This window comes from Camelus ferus, chromosome 11 (assembly GCF_009834535.1).
Source record: "Camelus ferus isolate YT-003-E chromosome 11, BCGSAC_Cfer_1.0, whole genome shotgun sequence".
Classification (NCBI taxonomy): Eukaryota; Metazoa; Chordata; class Mammalia; order Artiodactyla; family Camelidae; genus Camelus; species Camelus ferus.
In genome coordinates this window covers 32,574,352-32,595,396 of record NC_045706.1, presented here as the reverse complement: position 1 = coordinate 32,595,396, position 21,045 = coordinate 32,574,352, and the positions used below count along the sequence as shown (strand labels likewise).

The following is a 21,045-nucleotide window of genomic DNA, read 5'->3' as shown; positions in this document are numbered from 1 at the left end:
GGCAAAAAAAGGTCTAATCCCTATCTTTTACCCCGTACACTCTCATAGTTAGTAAATTGAAGTGGATTAAAGATCTTTTTAAAAACTTAAAAAAAAAAAAAAGCTTGGTTTGGTCATCAAAGCCAGAAAACATAAAACCTTGATCAATTTGTCTATAAAAGGGTAATGTTGGAAAAGTGCAAACAGCTAGGAAGGTACATTTGCGATGCATATTCCAGAGAGATTCCAGAGATCCTTAGCTTTTTAAAAGGCATTGTTTTTAAAAAACAAATACACAGCATGACAAATACTGCTGGTGTCCACTCAGATCTTTTTACCAGTCCGGTGTACCCGTCCCCCAGCTGCTGCAGCTATTGGGTACTGATGGTTTATCGTCACCCTCCCCCAGAGGATTGTCCTGGGCTGATTGATGGCAGCTTACCCAGAGATGCCTGGGAAGTTTTACCTGGACCCCTGGAGTTTGGCCCATGGCAAATGCCTGATGCGCAGGGTATTACTGCCCGCCTTCTGGCCTCTGTGGTGCAGTTTATGCTCCTGAGAACCTCATGGGATTAGGTTTAGGTGAGACTTCTCCCAAAACCACATTTCTGCCTCTTTTCTTCTCCTGCTCTGTCCTGTTTCCCTCAGTCCCTTATAGAGCTCTCTCAAGAAATCACTTGCACAAGAATCCTCATTTCAAGTGCTGCTTCCAGGGAACCTGACTTAATAGAAAATTGAGCAAAGAAGGTTGACCCAGAAAAATGCTCAGTAAACCTGAAGATGCTGAACTTTTTTAGTGATCGGGGAAATCGTCAAAAATACATCTCTTTTGCTGATTGGGTTGAAAAAAATAAAAGATTTATAAAGATTGTGGGGAAAGGCAGTAACATACTGTGGAAGGGATAATTTGATACCAACCTCATAGATATTTCTATAAGTGTATTTCTTGAAATAACTGGGTAGGTGTAAAGGATGCATGGATAAGGCTAGTCATTGCAACAATATTTAAAATGGGGAAATGGAAGCAACCTGAATGCCCAGTAATGACTGAATTGGTTAAATGATCCATTGTACATTGAAACATAAGACTACCATTTATAAAGATGTCTGGAATAAGTTGTTACTGGAAAACAAAGTAATAAAATTAAATGTACAGTGCTTGTATGTAATGTGCACAGAAATAATCAAAGTGCCATGAAATTAGGATGATTATTGATGTTTGCTTTCTTCATTATTCCTTTCCATAATTGGCTTAATACTTAATAAGTATGTTACTTGTTCAAAGGGAGAGGAGATTTTTTCATTTGGTGGGTAAAGGCAGTATGATAGACGTTAGGACACAGAGGGAAAAATACAACAGGAACACACTTGAGGCTAATAGAGGCTAAGTCAGGGTCAGGGATGGCTTCCAAGGGGAAGTACAGCTAACCTGAAGGGGAGGACTGAGGGGAGGTTACACGGTGGGATGGGGTGGGGTGGGGTGGGAGGAGGAGCCTTCCAGGGAAGCTGACACAGTAGGTAAGAACAAAAGCAAGCGTCTGCATTTTCTGAGGAGCTGAAAAGTCAGTAGAGTTGGAATTTCACATTTAGCTAGAAGACAGTGAGATATAGATGAGAATAAAGAGTCCGATTTCGAGAATTTTAGAGACTGTTAAGGTGTTTTTTATTTCATCCTGAGGGAAGTGGGAAGCCATTGAAACATTTTGAAGAGGAGAATGACTACTAGATTTGCATTTTAGAAAAATCACTCTGCCTACAACTTGAGGAACAGACTGCAGGGAAGTAAGCTGGGGGCATTTGAGAAATCCTGGAGATGTCGTGGTGCTCTGAACTCGGAGAGTTGCCCCGAGGGTAGGAGGAAATGGACAGATTACACTGCTACTTAGAGGTATGCTGGTAAGGAGTCTTGGTGGTTGACTGAAAGGGGTGAGGCAAAGGGCAAGTCAAGAACAACTCCTAAGAGTCTCTGTTGGCCAATAGGACGTTCCCTTCAATGAGAAAAGAACACAAGAGACAGACTGTGGGCACAGAGCTGGCTCAGGTGGGAAGACAAGGAACTTATAAAAGTTGATCGTCCACCTGTGTGATGGAAACTTGAAGGTTTTGCCCGACACCTTAGCTTTTCCATTGGCAGAGGTAACTGAGTTGGCTTTGTTATAATGGAACTTATTCCACGTTGGTTCTCATGCCCTCTACCTCTGTCCTAGTGCAAGTCTTTATATGCAGCAGCACAAAAGTGTTTTAACCCCTTCCTTTCTTCTCTTCCTTACCTTCCAGCTCTTGTGGTGAAGGGGACTTGCCAAAGACATAAAGAGAAAACTTGGCCACGTAACAACACACGTGTTAACACGTTACGCTAGGGGAGACATCAGTACTAGCAAGGGAGGCGTTGCCTGTGTTGTAGGTACTTTACCTGGAAGAAGTGGAAGGACCCTGGGCCGTAAGGATCTGATGAGAGCTAGGACCCTAGAGAGAGGGCTGGGGGGATGTGGCTGGGTGGAGATAACAGAGAATGAAGCTCCTGATGCCCCTAGGAGGTGGACTCTACAGATTGTTAGGATCCTGGATGGAAAATATTTCGAGCCATCCTCGCAACTCCATGACCAGCTAACTGGAAGACCATCTGCTTATGAATTGTGCCTCTCTGCCTTCTTAACGTGTTAGAGGCAGAGCTAAGAGGTTATGAATATTATCCTGTCTAGAGTGAGTTTGCGGGGAGGGGTACCAGGGCTAGTGTTTCACATTGGCCTTCATACATTGCCTCAAGTGCTCAACTTTTCCCATAACCTTGCCCTTTTCTGCGTTCTCTCTGCTGCCTGGAACACTGTGCTTGGAAAACTTCAGTGTATCCTTCAGACTCCTCTGAAAGGTCCCTACCTCAAAGAAGGCTTTATAGAAATCCACACCCCCTCCCCGTCAAATGATGGAGCTCCCCAGCTTAGACTGCACTCTACTTTTTACTTCCTTGTACTTACCACATGTTGTTACTGTATATATTTATTTCTGTGATTATTTCTTTAATATTCATCTCTTCCAGGAAGGTAGGGCAGGGACAGTTTTTCTCATCACAGGTCTTAGTACCTGTCCCAGCATATGACAACAAAAAAGCTCCCCTTGGAGTTTATCAGTCATTGGCCAGGTTTGCTCGTGGGTGGCCTTCGACACTACCAGCCAGTGTTTACAATAATTATTAAACCTCAGGTGAGGGAAGCCCTGATGGGAATGGTTGGAGCACCTTAACTTGCAGTAATTATTCTGGCCACCAAGGGTCTCTTTCTTCCCATCTGGGAGCCAAAAGAGCTTGAACTCTCCTGTGTGTATGGTTTTTTGCAGCCTTGCTGTTCAGTGTGGCTGGGGTATACCACTTCTGCATCACCTGGAGGCTGTTAGAAATGCAGACTCTCAGGCCCCACCCTCACTGGAGGAATCAGAATCTGCATTTTAACAAGCTCCCCAGATGATCTGTGTTATGCATGAAATACTGAGAGGTGCTGTTCAGTAGGACATTCCTAATCTGAAAAACTTGAAAGACAAAGAAAAACCCCATCTAAATGTCATTTTCACTTGGTTCTGTCCCACTATAATGAAAGAAGTAAAGAGGTTTAGAATTTGCTTTTATTATGAATATAAAATGTACATACAACATAATATACATTTACACATTTACAATTCGCAGTTAGTTTTCATCTCTTTTGAGCAAACTCAGTTCTGCCTGGCCCAGTGGCCCGCTCCTTGCACTGCTCTCCACTTACACTCAACACTTTCTCTTCACCTTGGTACGTACAGCGTGCGACTTGCTGAGAAATACAGGCCCAGGCGTCAGATGGCCGGCTTTACTGTCCTCGCAGAGTCACTTCCATCTGCTTCCTTTCCTGTCACTGCAGGCCTTCCATGGCCTCACTCTCCCACACTAAAACTGAGGGGAAAAGAAGGCTGCAATAACCCCCTTTGTCTTTCAAAAACCCCTTGAAACATCTTAGGGGTGACCCCTAAGTAGGCGCTGGCAGCGTTGCTGGTTAACACGGCTTAAGAACTATCCATAGGAAGGCTCTGATGTATTACATACACACTAAGCTTGTTCGTAAATGGACGATCAGGAAGGGTCTGAATACCAGTGGTCTTGAAGTAAATAAATAAATAAATAAACGAGAATAAATACAATTAGAGTGAGTTTCACTAAGGGAGACGGCACGCTCTCTATCCCTGTGCTTTCTCAAACCATCACCGGGTGCAGCTTTACCACAGGTGGATAAACAGAAACAGGATTTCATGACGAGTGGCTCTTTGGGGCGGTGCTTTCAAATTGCCGGGGAAGAGCACCCCGATGGGGGAGTCTGTCGTTTTTCTCAGAAGGTCGCTATGCGAGAGGCTTTGTAGGAGTTCTCTTTGAGGCTGTCAAATATTGCTTTGGTTCCGTTCTGCCAGTGTAGCACCAGGTCCATCGGGGTCTTCCCAGCCTAATCAAAATAGAGGAAGAAATGTGACTTACCGATGGGAGATGTCTAGAAATTCACCTCTTCTGTGTGTGCGCGCGCGCGTTTAATGAGGTAATGGATAGATGTATGTTATTGGAGTGTTTCAGGAATCCCATGATGAATGATTTGCAGCTTATATTCAAACCAGCCCTTCACTGTTTCTCAAGGGAATGCTTTTGGTATTTCAGATTAACAATGTTTTTTTTTCCTGTGAGACTATCCCAGGTACTGGTAAAAATCTTAGTCCCTAGACACTAATGGCACGGGTTAAGCCAAGTCACTTTGAAATTCAAAAAAAATGCCTCTGTGCATGTCCAGTATCCTGCAAAATGAGCATGAGGAGGTAGCAGTATTCTTCTTGATCGAGAACCAGTTCCTGTCAATGTGGAAATTGATTCCTAATGGATAAAAACTGGTGGTAGAGCTGCTTCAACATCTTAGGTTAAATACGCAGGTACTGCCCCAGGGGATAGATTTTTCACAACTGCTCAGAAGTTACATTGAGCTCTCCCAGGAAATTTATTTTCTTGGAGGTGATATCCAAGAATGCTGTATGAATAAATAATTTTTGAGACCAACCTTTTTTTTTTTTACCTTATGCAAATGCCTCAAGATATTTACAAAAATTAAAACTATGTCACCTCTCAATTCTTGTCTTTAAAATGAGAGGTCCTAAAATTTTCTATCTCTTCATTCAGAAGTCTCTCTCTATCCCAGAGATTGCAGACTGGCAGCTTTGAGATGCAGATCAGTCTAGAGACCTGTTTTGGCCCAAACAGAACTTAGACTGTTTTTTAAAGTTGGAATTCGTTCGCAATCTTTAGAAATTAAGAGATTTCCCAACTGGATTTATGATCTCTGAAAAAATTGGACCACTTGGCAGCACAATACCCACGATTCCATAGAACAACAGAGGACCGGCTGGAGAAGGCCCAGTGCCTTTAAGTTCTGTGCAGGCAGCCCACAGCCACTATTTAAGGCATTCGTGTGATCTCCCTGGCCCCTGTGTGTATTTGAGTTAGTGGCCCTGCAACTTTTATTTTGAACTCACCTTGTAGCATCTTTCTTGAGGAACACTCATCAACAGATATGAAGACAGAGTTTTGGACAACAGAGTAATGTATTGTTTGTTGTTTCCAGTTCCCTTCAGGATGCTATCCAGTAGCTTAGAGGCCTTTTTTGGAACATCCATCCATTGAGTCAATGGCATTAGTAGTTCCACAACCCTTATACTGGCATCTAACTGATAATTCAGAGCCATGAGCCCTATTTCTATATTTTGGGCTATTCCATGAATTCCTGGAACCCTTACCTGGCTGCATACACAGACTCCCCAAATCTGTATGCTGTTTATCTCTGTGGGTAGTGTCTCACTGCCTGAGGGGGAAAAAATCATTTTCTGCAGCTTTGAGGATTTCATTGAATCTACTCTTTCTGCTGATTTGTTTAAATTATTTGATAAAACCAATCCAAATTATCAAGGATGAGAAGACCCTACTGTTAACGCTTTCCCACCTGAAGAAGTCTCTGTTTATTGCATTTATTTTCTGTTCTTGTCGCCAGGATAGGTTTTTGGTGGGATTTTTTTGGGTGGTAAAGTAGTTCTCTCAGTCTCATAGGAACACAGTAAGAGGAAGAAATTATTCACAGTATAAGATGACAGTGTAAGAAAGACTTCCTTCTTTGTAAAGTGATTCTCCAAAAGCTTCTTTCAAATTTCTTCTTCAGTACTTTACACTCATTCCTCCCAGTGACAATTTCAAAGTTTATATTAGATGATGCTTGTCTGGGAATTGGGACCATGAGGACGATTTGGTTATATTCTCTGGCTTACAGATGAAGCTACATTAATACATACTTGTAAATGGAACTTATACAAGCATCTTTGGGGCCTAAATATAGGAAATTATTTTGAGGGATATGCAGATAAACCAAAGTGGAGAATGAGTAGAAATTATCTCAGTAATATAGGCAAAAGCATGGCTCTCCTTGGAAGAAAGTGGTAGCATGCAATACTGTTGTGAAGAGAGGACTGTTCAGAAATACTTGAATTAGATATTGATAAATTTGAGTTCCTTGGCCCTTGGCTGCGTTGACCACTGTGGGATTTTCAACAATTTCAGGAATGGTGGGTGTCTTTATTCCTGACTACCCCAGGCCTTGCTTAGCCAGAGATGGCCAAGGTGGGCTGTGCTCATGTCTGTGAAGGTGGACAGTTTGGCCAACTTTTATTTCCGAGGCCAAATTTCAAAAGAATTACTAGATGCTGTATTAGGCACTGAGTGACAGAAGTCATTGTGGCTTCCCCTGAGCCCTTGCCAAGGTTAGCAGTGTCCTTATGGGAATGAACAGGGGCATTTAAACCCTCGAAAGACCCCTAAAATACTACCTACTGTTGTAAGACTCTTCAAGTATGTGAGATCTACTTTTGTTCTCTAGGAAACCCGCAAGTAGGGCCCCTGGTTTGAGTACTTACACAGTTCTTGACATTGAGGTCGGCACCATACATGATCAGGAGTCGGATCAGCTTGTACCGATTCAGTCTCACGGCGTCGTGCAGGGGGGTATCTCCTTCCTAGAGAAGCAGAGTCAACAGGCTGAAGGTGGGCCTGAGGCCAGCAAGTGGGTCCACAGGGATGTCTGACTCAGGCAGTGATTCCAAAAAAATGACGAGTGAAGCTTTAGGAGGCTGAACTTGGCCAGGCTACTCACCCGGTCTTTGGCGTTGAGGTCCGCCTCACACGCGATGAGATGCTCCGCGCACTCGTAGTGGCCGGTCCTCACTGCCACGTGCAGTGCTGTGCTGAGCAGCTGTGGAATTGAAGAGCCTGCTCAGCCCCTGGGCTTGAGGACAGAGGCTGTCCCAGACCCCCCAAGAAAGTGGGGAAGTGCAGAAGGGATGGGGAGTGGGGAAGGGGAGAGGGACCAGGAGAAATACCTTATCCCGGGCATTGATTTTTGCTCCTTTGTTCAGCAACAGTTTTAAGACATCCAGGTTTCCTCCACGGCTTGCCCAGTGGATGGCTGTGGATTCAAGCTAAACCAGGAAGGTAACAGGACATGACTTAATATAAAGAAGAAACTGGTCAAAGGAATTAGTACTTTGTTTCTAAAGCTCAAGAACACAGGCTTGCTAGAGCATCCGTGGTAACACTGGACTGTCCTCGTCTAGGTTGCCAATTTTAACTTTCGTAGTTGAAGGCTGTTGCCATATGTTTTGGGCAAACTCTTAAGTGTGTGAATGTGGGTATATGCACTCCTATGTGCATATCTGGGCGCGTGTTTGCATCATTAGGAGGCTCTTAATAACCCTAATAAATGTTTTTCAAAGAGAATAAGAACTACAGTTTCTTGAGAATTCCCTCGGGCCGACAGAGTGTCACATACTCCAGATGTGTTGATCCAGCAACACTGTGATGTGGGTCTTACTGTGCTCATTTTGCAGGTGAGAAATACAAGGCTCCAAAATACTCAGATTTCTTCCCCAAGGAAGCACAGCTAGTAAGTGGCAGAAGAGATAGTCAACCCCACATCTGCCTGGAACTTTTAGCAGTTTCACCAAATATACTCAAAAGTTCTAGACATGTATTTTCGAATTCTGGCGGAATGAAAGTAGTCCCTTCCAAAAGATAGGAATCTGGATCTGACACCTCTTCCCCACTTCCCTTTTGTTTTTCCCTCATCTTTTGCTGGTTCTCTGCTGTCTCCTGTGCTATCACTCCCTCCGTACCCACCCTGACTCTCATCCCTTGTGGTCACTGCTTACTCATAGGAGCTCTGTTTGGTATATCCCTGGCCCTCCAAATCCTGTACTCATGAATTTTTCTGTCTTTCTTTGCAAACTTTATATTTTGTTTCTTGTTTCTCTGTGTTTATTTCTTTTGGGTTAAATTTTGACCAAGTCCTTTGGACTCTTCCAATCCCTTTTCTACTTTGCTATCAAGTCAAATTGAGCTGTATTTAAATAAAGAAAGCATTTCCCCAGCTCAAGCTTCTGTTCATAAAGTATGCTGTGTTCTGGTCTTTGTAGAAATCACAGTGGTTGAATTATTGAGATCTGAATAGCAATTACTTTCCATAGATGCAATTTATTTTGTAGGCAGTCTAGCCCCAAATCTCACTGATGGCAATCAGTATCTATCATAGGGTATGCAGCTAGAGAATTCTGAGATGTTGCTAGCAGCCAAGGGGCCAGGAGCAGACTGCCGTGGATGATGGAAGGACAGGGATGCTGAAAGACAAGTGGTGACTGTCTTACTTCTCATTGATGCTACTGACTTGATAATGACCCAACACTTGAATGAGGAGATTGAATTCTGTCCAACAGCTTTCACTTCCTTCTTTTCCCTGGAAATACTTCCCTCCTTTTCAGTATGTATGGAAAATACTTTCCACATGACCTAGTCCTATCTCCCTTCCTATGGAGAAATGAACTTCTGCCTAATGCTCTCAGATCCATTTTCATTCCACTAGGCCCAGTTTTTCATCGTAAGTTTTCTCAAGCTTCGTATAGTCTACTTATTTTGGCTCATTTCCAAACAAATATATTTACCATGTCACGGAATTCAATCTGGGCTCCAGCTTCCATTAGCTTCTCCACGATTGCCAAATGTCCTTCTAAGCATGCTCTATGAAGAGCTGTCCGTTTATACTGTGAGAACAGAGATTTAAGAGAGACAGAGAGCAATGCGTATATAAAAATGAGCATAAATCCTTTCTATGGTATGAAACTGGGGACGCTGCTGACCTAACTGATAGAAACTTGAGTGCTTCTTTAAGAATTAGAAATGTCAAATTTACCAAAATTGGAGACTAGAACAATTATTCTGAAACTGAGATCTGCGTTGCCTGCAATATACATCTCTAAGAGCTGAGAGGTCTACCTCGAGGCAAGTGAACGTAAAAAGATTCAAACCACCTAAATGCTGACATTTCCCTTTCTTGTGCGCCCTCCTGGTTTGTGTAGTATTTGACATGCCGTACAGGCAGTTTTCCATCTGAGACTGTTGCTAGGTTGAATATCAAAAAGTATTCAGTTTCATTTTTAAGGAAATGGGAGACATTTTTAGTTCATCATCAGAAATGGTTCCCCATTTCAATTCATGAGGGAGAACCTACAAAAAGGATTAGTGGTTGCTGGTAAACTGGCTTCCTGTAAATGGATTAATAGGCTATTTGTGCTGGAATAACGTTAGTCGTCATTTCACTCCTGTGTCCTCTATTTTCCCATAAGGAAACTAAGGTCCAGAAAATGCACATTGGCTGCTAAAAATCAAATAGGCAGGTAGTGATGGAGCTGGCACTTGGACTCCAGTCTGCAGATGCTCTGTGTAGAGCTGATGGATTTGAGTCCAATCAAAGATAATATATTTCTCCAATGGCGACTCATTGGTCCTGCCTTATTAAAAGTCTCTCCCAAAGGTCTAAAAATTAAAGACACACTGAAAAAATCAGCCAGCAGTAGATGAGAGTGCAAAAAAGAATGCCATCCGTAGCACTAATCCAGCATTTTCTTTTTTTGGACCACTGCACTCTCCTGTTATGCGCCTGGCATGTGTGGCAACAGCTGGGAAGACTGTTTCAGGTGGATTGATTTTTGGCACCATATTAGCAAGGCTACAGGAAAGCGTAAGAAACACGCAGTTAATGATCTGGCCTTTGCAATGCTTTGCATAAGCCTTACCTCATCACAGACATCTGGATTGTTCTTGTCTGACAAGAATTTTTCTACTACTGGCAGTTTATTCTCCAGGGCAGCCTTCAGAAACCTAGATACATCCACAGGTTCTGTCTAAAGCCAAAAAAAAAAAAAAAAAAAAAAAATAGTGTGAGAGTTACCATGAGCTCTCCAACATTCAGTCAACACCCCAACCCCTCCCCGATACTTATTCCCCCATTAGCATCACACTGATGTTTAAGACTACAAAACCAAGCAGCCCTTACGATGATTTCCGGTTCTGGTTCCTTCACAATGGGAACTTTCGCTTTCCTGTATTTTTTCCTTTTCTTCAGTTGAATGATGATTTCCAGATCTTCTAAATTTTCAAGCTTTGATCTTTGTTCTAGTTTTTTCTTCTTGAGCTAAAAAAGAAATCCAGTTTCAAAATACCAGGTGTGAGTTCTACTGACAAGCATTCTGGTTGTGTCTAAACAAAATTGACAAGGTCTGAGATAAGTATGTGAATAGTTTGAGCAAAAAAATAAGAAATTTAAATCTTCAGCTTTGATTTAGTGATTTCTTATTCAAGTATTTAGGGATCTAATTGTTCAGCTAATTGCCTCATCTTAGCTTCTCTTGCTTGTGGCATCAGCTTTTAATTGGAGATAGGATCTAGTCTCTACGTGATAATTTTGTAATTATTTCCATAAACAAACCCCAGATTTCTGTAGAATTTTTTAACATGCTCATGAAATTTTTTTTTTTTTATCCAAAAGGCTCTAATAATAAGTTTTAAGGTCTAAAATATCAATGCCAGTGTCTTTCAGGTGGCCCACGAAGCAGGGCTCATGAAACAGACTGTCCTGGGACTATAGTTAACTAATGCATATTTTATCTGTGGTTAGTAAGTAATGAAAATTCACCCAGCAGCGTATTTTGTCAACACAGAAAGCAGCCACAGTCAAACAATGATCCATGGACCACAAACCACATTATTGGGAAAAGAAGGCTCCCTTGCCTGGGATTAAGTAGACAGTATGAGATGTCAGAAGTTCACTGGACGTGTTTCTCTTTCCAAGTCTTTCAGTTAGAACATGGTCATAAAATATTCAATGATTGTTTCAGAATCCAGAGTTCATAGTTTTGCCAAAGAATCATTTATAACCTGTCCAATGGAAGTTGTCTCCTTATGAGTTAGAATTTGGTAAACAAACATCTTTGGAATAACCAATTTTGTTTCTCTCTCTTCTCCTTCCTGCCTGGCACCTCCATCCCTTACTCCATTCCGAACGTCCTACTAGTGAATTTCATGCAGAGTTCTTACCTCTGCCTCTCGCTCTTTCTCAGTTTTCCACTGTTGCTCCCCCAGGCTCACAAAGTGGGCTGGAAGTGTTTTCAGGTCCTCTTGTTTCTCTAAAGTAACAGCCGCTTCATACTGTCCATCTCTGAAATCCTCAGGAAGGAACTCCCCAGTCTCCCCACTGCCATTCTTCTTCCCTGTTACCTGCAAGGGAAGAAGACCACAGGGTGAAAAGTAGCAGGGCTGGTCCTGGGGTCACTCTGCACAGAGGATGCTGCAGGAGGCCCCTGGTCCTCTCTCCCTGGTGACAGTGGCCTCTAGGCGGCACACGCTTGGATCTCAGACTGCGATGCATTGCAGCAGTATTCCAGGATCCCTTCAGATGCTCGTCCCAGTCTCTTGGTTAAATCAAGGTTTAGGTTAGGTTTATCTATTTGAATCTACTTTTAACCCGCTTTATTACATTTCTCCTAGGAAAATCACAACCCCTTTCCTTCCCCGGCCCTGCCAATTATTTAAAAGTCTTTTCATTTTAGGTACTTTTGATTATCCCTTGCCTTGGGTTGTAATTCCCAGACATATATTCTTGCCAGAAAACTTCTCCCCTAGGGCATTTTGATAACTGCATGTCATCCCACCCTTGTCTTAAAACCAAAGGAGAAGATATCAATAGGAAATATATAGAGAATTCATTCCTGCCAGCTCCATTTTTCCAAGTTCACTTATTTCATCACATAAACCAACCATTTTCCACATAGGACATTTTCAGAGTACTGGTGCATTATGCCTGAAAGGAAAGGGCATTGCAATTTTCAAATAAAAATCAAGGCTGAAGCATTTTTCACTGCATAAAAATAACAGGTTTTACATACCAGCTCTTCTACTTTCAGGACCATCATGTCGACCTGAAGTTTGTATGTTTTTCTCCTGGGGGATGAACCCTTGAGTCGGTGCTGGGGAGCCCCTCCACTCCAGTCAGCTTATATAGCTCGGGCCGGGTGAGATAATCTTCCAACCTGGGAACCCAAGTAACACCCCTACCCCCCTCCCCCGTGGCCAACTCAGAGGCAGGTGAATTTTCATTCCAGACTCAGTGTCTGGGAAGCAGGAGAGGGAGGGGATGACAAGTAACCCCACTGAATATGTGAATCAGGAAGAAATGTGAGAGGGGCCATTCCTTTGGCCGTGACCGCACCGCTCAGCAATGCAAGTCATCCTATTTATCAAGAAGCCAGGGGACAGCTGTCTGTTGATATTGCACCACACCGCTGCTCCTTTTCCTTCTTTGTCAGCTTTCATATGACTCACCCTATCAAGAAAATGTAAATGCCCTGCATATCACACCCCCAGTAATATCTTTCTGATAACCAGACTTATCAACACGTCACTTGGGGGAAGTGTGGCTTCGGGACATCCTATTCCCATGGGTAAACAGGCCGAGAGGAGAGGATCCGGGTCCTAATGGCCCTTGTCTATATCTGTTTGGAATTCTCTGGAGTGATGTCTGGGACTAAAAAGGCCCCATGACATGCCACCTTACCATCATTATAAGAAATTGAAAGCATTCGGGAATGCACTTTTATTTTATGGTGTCACAGGCCATAATTAGCCCATGACATGCTTCCTGTCTTCTCAAACAGCATACTTACTGCAGCAAATTTTATTCAAAAAGTTTCCAAAATGTCCCGAGATAGATTCTGTGAGACCAGTTATTGGTAACGGGGTCCAACCCTGATTAAGTCACAGAGCCAATGTTCTCAGGTACTGTGGTAAGAGACTCACCTGTGGGAGCTCGTCAAAAGCTCACATCCCTGGGCCCCACTCCAGGGCATTCTGAGTCCAGGTACCATGGGTCCGAGGAGTTTTTTTGTTTTTTTTTTTTTTTCCAGAGCACTCAGGTAATTCTGACACATCAAGGTTTGAGAAGGGTTGCCAGAGGAGCAAAGAGCTTGTCTTTGGGGAGGGGTAAAAAAACACCTCTGGGATGTTTAATTATGTACCAATATTTAGGTCTCTAGAGTTCAAGGAGAAACAGGGAGTACTATCTCCAAAGCTGTTGAAAACCTTTTTTTTTTTTTTCAGTACGAGAAAGGAGGGGAGAGTGAGGAAGGGAGTCTGAGTGGGGGAGTCTGTTAATTATGTTGCCCTTTCTGTTTCTATCACTCCGTCAGAGGTACCCACTCAACAAACAAGGCTGCCTTTCTCTTATTCCCCCTCGAACTGATCAGCCTGTGGTTGCTTTTTCTGGAACTTTCAGAATGAGACGTGGACCACCCCACCTCCCACAAAACCTAAGTGCTGGCAAAGAGGGGCCCTCCCACCAGCTCCGGCATCTGTTCCAGTCTCCTATGTTCTAACCCAAGAGGGCTTTTCCTTAAAGTTAAGGTCCTGGGGGTTTTCTTGAGGTGAAGACGGCTATTGCTGTTTTCATTGGTCTCTTTAAGTAAGAAGTGGCCACTTAAGCTTTTCCTACCATTTCTTACACCTTTTTGTTCCAGGCCTGACCCAAACTGAGGGGAGCCTTAGGAGATATCTTTGAGCAAGGGTCATGAGTTGTTTAAGCATGTTGGATATAGAAGCCCAGAGCTGTTGGTGCCCTCTGAGTTCAGACAAGACCAATGATTTCATCTTGCAGAGAGGATGCTGCGGCACAGAAACCTTAAGTCACTGGCTGCAGACGCATAGCTAGTTAGTGGAGGCTAAGTTGGAGAATTTTGATTCCATTCAACAGAAACAGAATCACTGAGGCCAGAGCAGGTGTCCCAAGGCAGTTGCTACCTAGACCCACTGAGGGTTGAACCAAAACTGATTAAACGGCTCTTCTATGTTCAAATCCCCTCAAAGAATGCAAGTGGAAGTGGGTGGATTGGCTCAACACACCCACTCCTCCCTGTAGTCATGTGATCATCCCCTCAAACCTGGCTGGTGCTGTGCAGGAGGCATTAAGAAGTCTTAAAGAAGGCTTTGCAGAGGATGACCCTTGGGTGGAATGGGCTGAAAGTAGAGAAAGGAGCAAGCCGGCCAGATTCTCGGGGGTCCCCAGACAAGGAAAATCACTGCCAGCCTGTCCACTCCCCCTTTCCTATGTTGATCCCGTTTGTCATTATAAACATGAGAGGATTTGCTTTTCAGAAAGAGATTCTAGAAATGTTTAGCTCCGTAACAACACCCAAGACAAGATTGTGTTTTCAAATCATTCTTATTCATCAAAATTGAGAACCCAACTTCTCAACTAGAGAAGAATTCTCTGTCACTTGTTTTTAAGGAGTTTCTTTCCCATAAAATTTCACTGAGAGGGTATGTTCTGAAATGTGTATATTTGGCTTGGTCATAGCCTCAAACTAGGCATAACCTTGCCTTACTAAGATGAATTAAGGCAACCAAGCTGCACGTCGGTTCTAGAATCATTTAGCAACCCAGGGTCAACTATCTATGGCCAGAATGAGCAAGGGAATGGTCCCTGAGCTTTGCCAGAGTTCCCTCATGAGCCTTTTCCCCTTCCTCTCAGGATTTATGCATTTTGATGAGAACAGTATTATCACCCTGTTTACAGGAAGAGGAAGTGAGAGGCAGAGAAGCAGGGCCTAAGGCACTTAACTGCTGTCACCCAGGGTTTGAGAGACGTGCCCAGACACCCCCAGGGCTTGTGTGCCATAGCTCGGCTCCAAGGACAGTGTTATCTCTCCAAGTTTTAGGTCATTGTACTCTTCCTCTGACTTTTTATTTTTACTATGTTTTCTTGACTATGTAAGTGATATATAAATACATTGTTAAGAATTGAAACAACACAAAGAGAATGTGGCTTAGTTGCAGTGTTACTGAGTGTTGGAGTATTTAATTTTTTTCCACTTGATAACGTCTCTTATCAACCGTCTTCTACCAGCACAAAGTCGGTCTCATTATCTTAAACAACTACAAGGATTTGTGTGTGTGGACGTACCATTGCTTATTTAACCATTCTCCTATTTATGGCCGTGTAGGTTGTTTTTGAAAAGAGTCACTTTTATTTGCTACAATCCAAGGTATTTTATAAGCACATAAAACGTTATTGCTATGAACACTCCTTGTCCTTAGAACCCCCACCTTGCTACTAAAAGGAAGGACTCCACGAACTGTAGCCAGATTCCAACTTGGAAGCCACCCTGCTCTGTTGCTGTACTTGTAATTGCTCATTTTACCATCCCTCCTAATCGCCGTCCTTGTCCCAGCTGCTGCTCACTGCTCTTGGCTCAGAGAAATAGCTGACTTTGCCTAACCAGGAATCCAAGGATCCCTACAGCCAAGCCAAGGCTCAGTTACACAGTTGAAAATACCAAAGGGAGGTCATAAAACTGAAGCAAACAAGGTTCAAGTTTGTTTCCCCTCCCCTGCCAACAAGGGATGGAATCACCTGTATTAGAAAAGCCACAGGTCCTGGGGACATTTTGAGCTGGGTGGTGGCATCTGCCTTCATCTCCTCTCAAAGGACAAAGTCAAGACCCGAGTCCTGTTCCCAGGGCTCTGGACAGAAAGTGCATGCACAAAAAATTTTAAAAACAAATAAATAAAAAAAAAACAGAAAAGGCATGCACATTGATATAATCAACCCAGTACAAGCTGCCCTTTTGCAGATATTGGTGGCCTCCCTTGGTAGAGGTAGGTGAAAACTAGAAGTCTTTCCACCACACCTTACAGCAGGTGCCTTGCTATAGTAAATAATTGTCTCCATCCATATTCTGCCCCACATACAAGGTCGTGTCAGCCAGCAGGTACACACAGCCACATGCCTGTCCTGTAGGACTCAATGAAGCGGCCTCTGTCCATTTAGATCTTGGGACGGTGCCTGGCATAAAAGGTTCGCCTGAGGCAAATGAAACCATTCTTTTCTAGCCAAACCGCATATCCCAAATCCTCCTTTCAATGACAAACAGTTTGTAGCATTTCTAATGCTAATTAACAAATAATCCTCTAGTACTAATTAGATAGTTAAAGTGCTTGGGTATCTGGAGTGTGAGCAGCTCGTTAGTATCTTTCAAATGCTAACTAACTACAGCAATGGTAATTTTCCAGTTAGGGTACCTCAGAAGTGAGCTAAACTTCCCTAGGGTGGTGGTACTCAGGACTGGGTGCATCTTAGAATTGTCTGTGAAGCTTTTAAAAGATGCTGATTCCCCAGCTTCAGTCCAGTCAAGTGAAATCTGAATCTTTGCTTTTAATGTCCAGGCATTGGCATAGAAAACAAACAAACAAACAAACAAACACCTCTCCAGTTGATTCTAATTTCCCCCCAGCACTGAGAATACCACTTCAGGGTATAGATTTAAAAGAATATGTACGTAACTATATATACATATATTCTTGAAGATGTGGGAGGAGGTCAAGCCATCCTTACCCTAGTCTCAGAATTCTGACTGTGAAAGACTCTGCCTTTCCTAAGAGTATGGGAAACACACACACACACACACACACACACACACACACACACACACACACACAAGATGTACTCATTTGATATTTATTTGGCCCTATTATGTGTCAGGCATTTTTCTAAGGCTGAGATATACCAATGCTCACAAGAGACAAACTCTCCTTCCTTTGTGGAGTTCTCTGTTTTACTGTTATGTAAGGAAAACTGCAGGCAGTATAACATGCTTCTTTGGCCACAAGGCCAAGGAAGGTCAAGGAAGGCGTCAGTCGTGTATGAAGTTGTGAAGGATGAAGGGTGTGGGATGGGGAATTAGGGAACCTGGCTTTTAAACCCAGCTCTGCCTGGGGCTAACTTAGTCCTTTCAACAACTCCAGTTATCAAAGAAGAGCTTTGAACAAAATGATCCTGGGCCCCTAAAGTTTTATTAAAGTCTCAAAACCACCAAATCAAAAGATAGAAATAAACATTCATTAACTGCAGCATCACATGTGGACAGCAGAGTTAATTCTCCAGAGCCTCTAAAACAGAAAATGGCTCATGAAGCCTTCATGAGCCCAGTGTATTTCAACCATTTTTAAGACATGCCCCACTTGATAAATATAAAAATCTCACACCTTCTGTTAACGAGAATAGAAATGTCAAGATCAACTGGGGGCCCATACCAGTGAAAGAAATGGTAATTTTGAATATGCTTTTCCAGACTTCCCTAGGCCTTAGAAATTTTGGTAAGGCTCTTTCCCTCCTTCTTCCCCTCTGAGAATCTCTGCCTGGGTTCTTGTTTTACTGAGTCCATGCAGAAAAAGTATCAATAAATGGGAAGAGCTGTCAGTGACTTTTTAATAAAATTCTTATTTCCCCAAACAATATGTTCTCTTTTAGGCTTCTGCACTAATTCCTGTAGTTTTAGTAAGGCAGAGCCTTTCACGATCAACATTCTGAGACGGTGATCAGATAAGTGGACTGCCTATTATAACTCTGAGAAGAATGGATATGTGGGAGAATCAGCTAATGTGAACGCATAATGATTCCCCCTCCTGCCCCCAAACTTTCTCAAAAGCCAAACTGACTTCATGAGATGAAATTGTACTGAATGGACAGTGGGATGATGGAGAGTTTGCATTGAAGTGGTTTTTGAAAAAGAAGGCTGATTGTCATAGTAACGCTCTGAAAAGATTTTGAGGCAACTTTAGAATTACTTCACATCCAGTTATATAGGACATCCACTCGGGGTGAGAGATAAGTGCTTTCTGTGACTACAAATGTATAAAGAGGATCCATTTAACCTTTTTAGCCAATTTATTAAAGCAGAGGAGAATTATTTTTAAAATGCAATTTCTGACTTCAAGTGAGGAGTGTTGGAAAAACATTTTCTTGGTGTAGTTTGGAATTTCCAAATACAAGAGAAAAATGCTGCAAGACATCTTAAGTATGGGTTCTTTGGGAAGAAGAGAAGTTGAGGGCCAGGCAAAACACTGAGCAGCTATTGAGTCCTTTCCCTGCCCATCAGAAAGGTCCAGGCTCAGGTAGTTGGGGACCCTCTTACTTTAAAGATTAAAACTTACCTTTGTAAACATCTCAATGCTTAAAATCTCAGTGCCACATAGTTGGGTTTTTTTGTTTGTTTATTTGTGTTTTTTTGTGGTTTACCTAAATCTTGGCAGTTCAGCCTGTTTGTTTCATTCTAGCTTCAGGAAAAATCGTCACCCCCAAAACACTGACTGAACACTTTTTACAATGAGTTTTGTTAGATCAAGAGGAGAAAAAGCTAAAAGGTGAAGTTTCTGCCCTTGAAATCTTACAGGAACAATCTCTTCCATCAGCTCAAAACCCTTCTTATATCTAGGTATTGTTAAACTCTTCAGAACATCAATTTTTAGAATGTAGAAAGAGTTTCAGTTCTGTCTAATCCAGTCTCCTAATTAAACACAGTGGAGCAGGTGATACCGAAAGAGGTGAAGTAGTTCATCCCAAATCGCGCATAGAGTCAGGATCCAAATCCAGGTCTCCCTACTTCCAGGCTACTGCTCCATCCCCAGATTAAAAGTATCTCGGTTATTTTTCTTCACAAAGAGACACTAGCTGCTAGCTAGTGCTCTATTCCTTCCAAAGTAAATGCCCACACACGTATCATTTCATGTTTTGTCTCCTCCTATACAGTGCTTTATAGCTTGGTCATTTAAAAATATATATAGGCTCCCATTCCTTGGAGACGTAGCTGATTCCAGGTCTGGAGCAGGGAAGGTACAAGATGACCTCAGACACCGCGTGCCAGAAAGCAAGGAGGTACTCGTGGACTAAGGGGGAGCTTGCCCAAAGGAACAGCTGTAAAGGGCTTCTTCTCTCCGAATTTGGGATATGTCGAGTGTCAAAAAGAATGATGATGGTGGAGGAGGGTATAGCTCAGTGGTAGAGTGTGTGTTTAGCATATGCAAGGTCCTGGGTTCAATTTCCAGTACCTCCATTAAAAATAAGTAAATAAACTTAATTATCTCTCCCCCCAAAAAAGAATAATGATGGTAACTTATGAATGAAACAAATAATCTATTGAGCCCATAGTTATACTCAATAAATAAATAATATAAATATATAAACAAGTAAATAAATAGAGAAAGGAAAGGGGAAAGTTCTTTACAGAAGAATGCCAGCTAATTGATGTAGCAAGAAGGATAAAATTAGGAAGTTCACTGTGTTACAACCCCCAGTGAAATAAGTGATTCAAGCAAAGTCGTCAGTGAATGCTAAAACCGTTTTCTAAAATGTCATTGGGTGTCAGGATATTCTCATAGCACTAAAAGATCACACAGAGATTACATATTAAATACTAAAGAGCTGAAAGCACCTTTACAATGAAGAAATCCAGTAGGCATCACCTTCACAAGAGACCAAACTTACCAAGAAAAGTGAACTTCTCTTGATAGGCAGGGAACTGTATTCAACTATAGTCAATATCTTGCAATAACCTATAATGGAAAAGAACCTGAAAAAGTGTGTGTGGGTATATCTATATCTATCTATATGTGTGTGTATGTGTATATCTGTATCTATATCTGAATCTCTTGGCTGTACACCTGAAACTAACACATTGTAAATCAACTATACTTCGATTTTTTAAAAAACAGAAGTGCTAGGGACCAGGTATCTATTTTTTAAAGCTTTCCAGCTGATTCTAATTTTCACCCAGAATTGGGAATACCATCCCAGGGTTTAGATTTACACGAATATGTATGTATATGTACAATATGAAGTTGTAGTAAACAAATAAGCTGTCCTTATTATGGTCTCAGAATTTTGATTGTTAAAAGCTCTGCCTTACTAAGACTGTGGGGGAAAATACATACATCATATATGTAACTCATCCATTCAAAAATGTTTGTTTAGTTTATTCCTGTGGGAAAGCCTGACAGTATGCATTTCCTGAAGTGTTGCAGTAAGAAGTCACGTCATTTAGGTAATATTCTTGCCAAAAATGCTTAACCTGAATCCAATCATGAGGCAACATGTAGACAAATCTAAAATGTTGGATAGTCAACAAGATAACTAGCTTGGGCTCTTCAAAAAGGTCAACGACTTGAAAAAGCAAACAAAAAAGAAATGGGGGATTGTTCTAGATGAAAAGAAACTAAAGAGATGTAACAGTCAAACAAAATGTGTGAACTTTGGCTGGATGATAGAATTTAAAGAACAAAAGCCGTAAGATACATTTTGGGGCCAATTAAAGAAATCTAAATTGGGGCTGTATTTTAGACACCTTATTTGTCTTATGACAGTTTTCTTATGTGTAATAATGGTTTTGAGGCAATGTAGGAGAATGTCCTTATTCTTAGGAGATACATTCTGAATTATTTAGGGTGAGGTGTCATGATACCTCCTTTCAAATAGTTCAGCAAAAACAGTGAGGGGCAGGGAGGAGGGGAGGCACAGAGAGAAAGAAAGGTGGAAAGAAAAAGCACAGCTGTAAAATATTAACAGTTGAGTCAAGGTGAAGCATATACAGGTGCTCATTGTACTACTTCAGTGTTTCTGTAGCTTTCAAAAATTAAAAATAAAATAAAATAAAATGAGACCTCTTAGTAAAATAGGAACCGTAGGACCTAAGTTCCATGAAGCAAGGGATGTTATGTTTATTCTCTCACTGGTGTACCCCAAGCCCTTAGAACAACCCCCTGGCACATAGTAGGCACTTAGTAAAGATGCATTTCATGAAAAAAAGACAATAACCGTGGCC

At 42.1% G+C, this 21,045-nt stretch overlaps 1 protein-coding gene across 1 annotated transcript; it reads right to left on the bottom strand.

The window, feature by feature from the left end:
* Positions 1 to 3,576: 3,576 nt before the first annotated feature.
* Positions 3,577 to 12,440, bottom strand: ANKRD1 (ankyrin repeat domain 1). The gene is made up of 9 exons (XM_006183676.3): positions 12,286 to 12,440; positions 11,438 to 11,617; positions 10,398 to 10,535; positions 10,138 to 10,245; positions 9,007 to 9,105; positions 7,393 to 7,491; positions 7,167 to 7,265; positions 6,931 to 7,029; positions 3,577 to 4,436 (listed from the first exon to the last, which is right to left on the bottom strand). Exons 1-9 carry the CDS (start codon positions 12,310 to 12,312, stop codon positions 4,326 to 4,328), a joined length of 960 nt encoding a protein of 319 aa, XP_006183738.1. The 5' UTR covers positions 12,313 to 12,440; the 3' UTR covers positions 3,577 to 4,325.
* Positions 12,441 to 21,045: the final 8,605 nt, after the last annotated feature.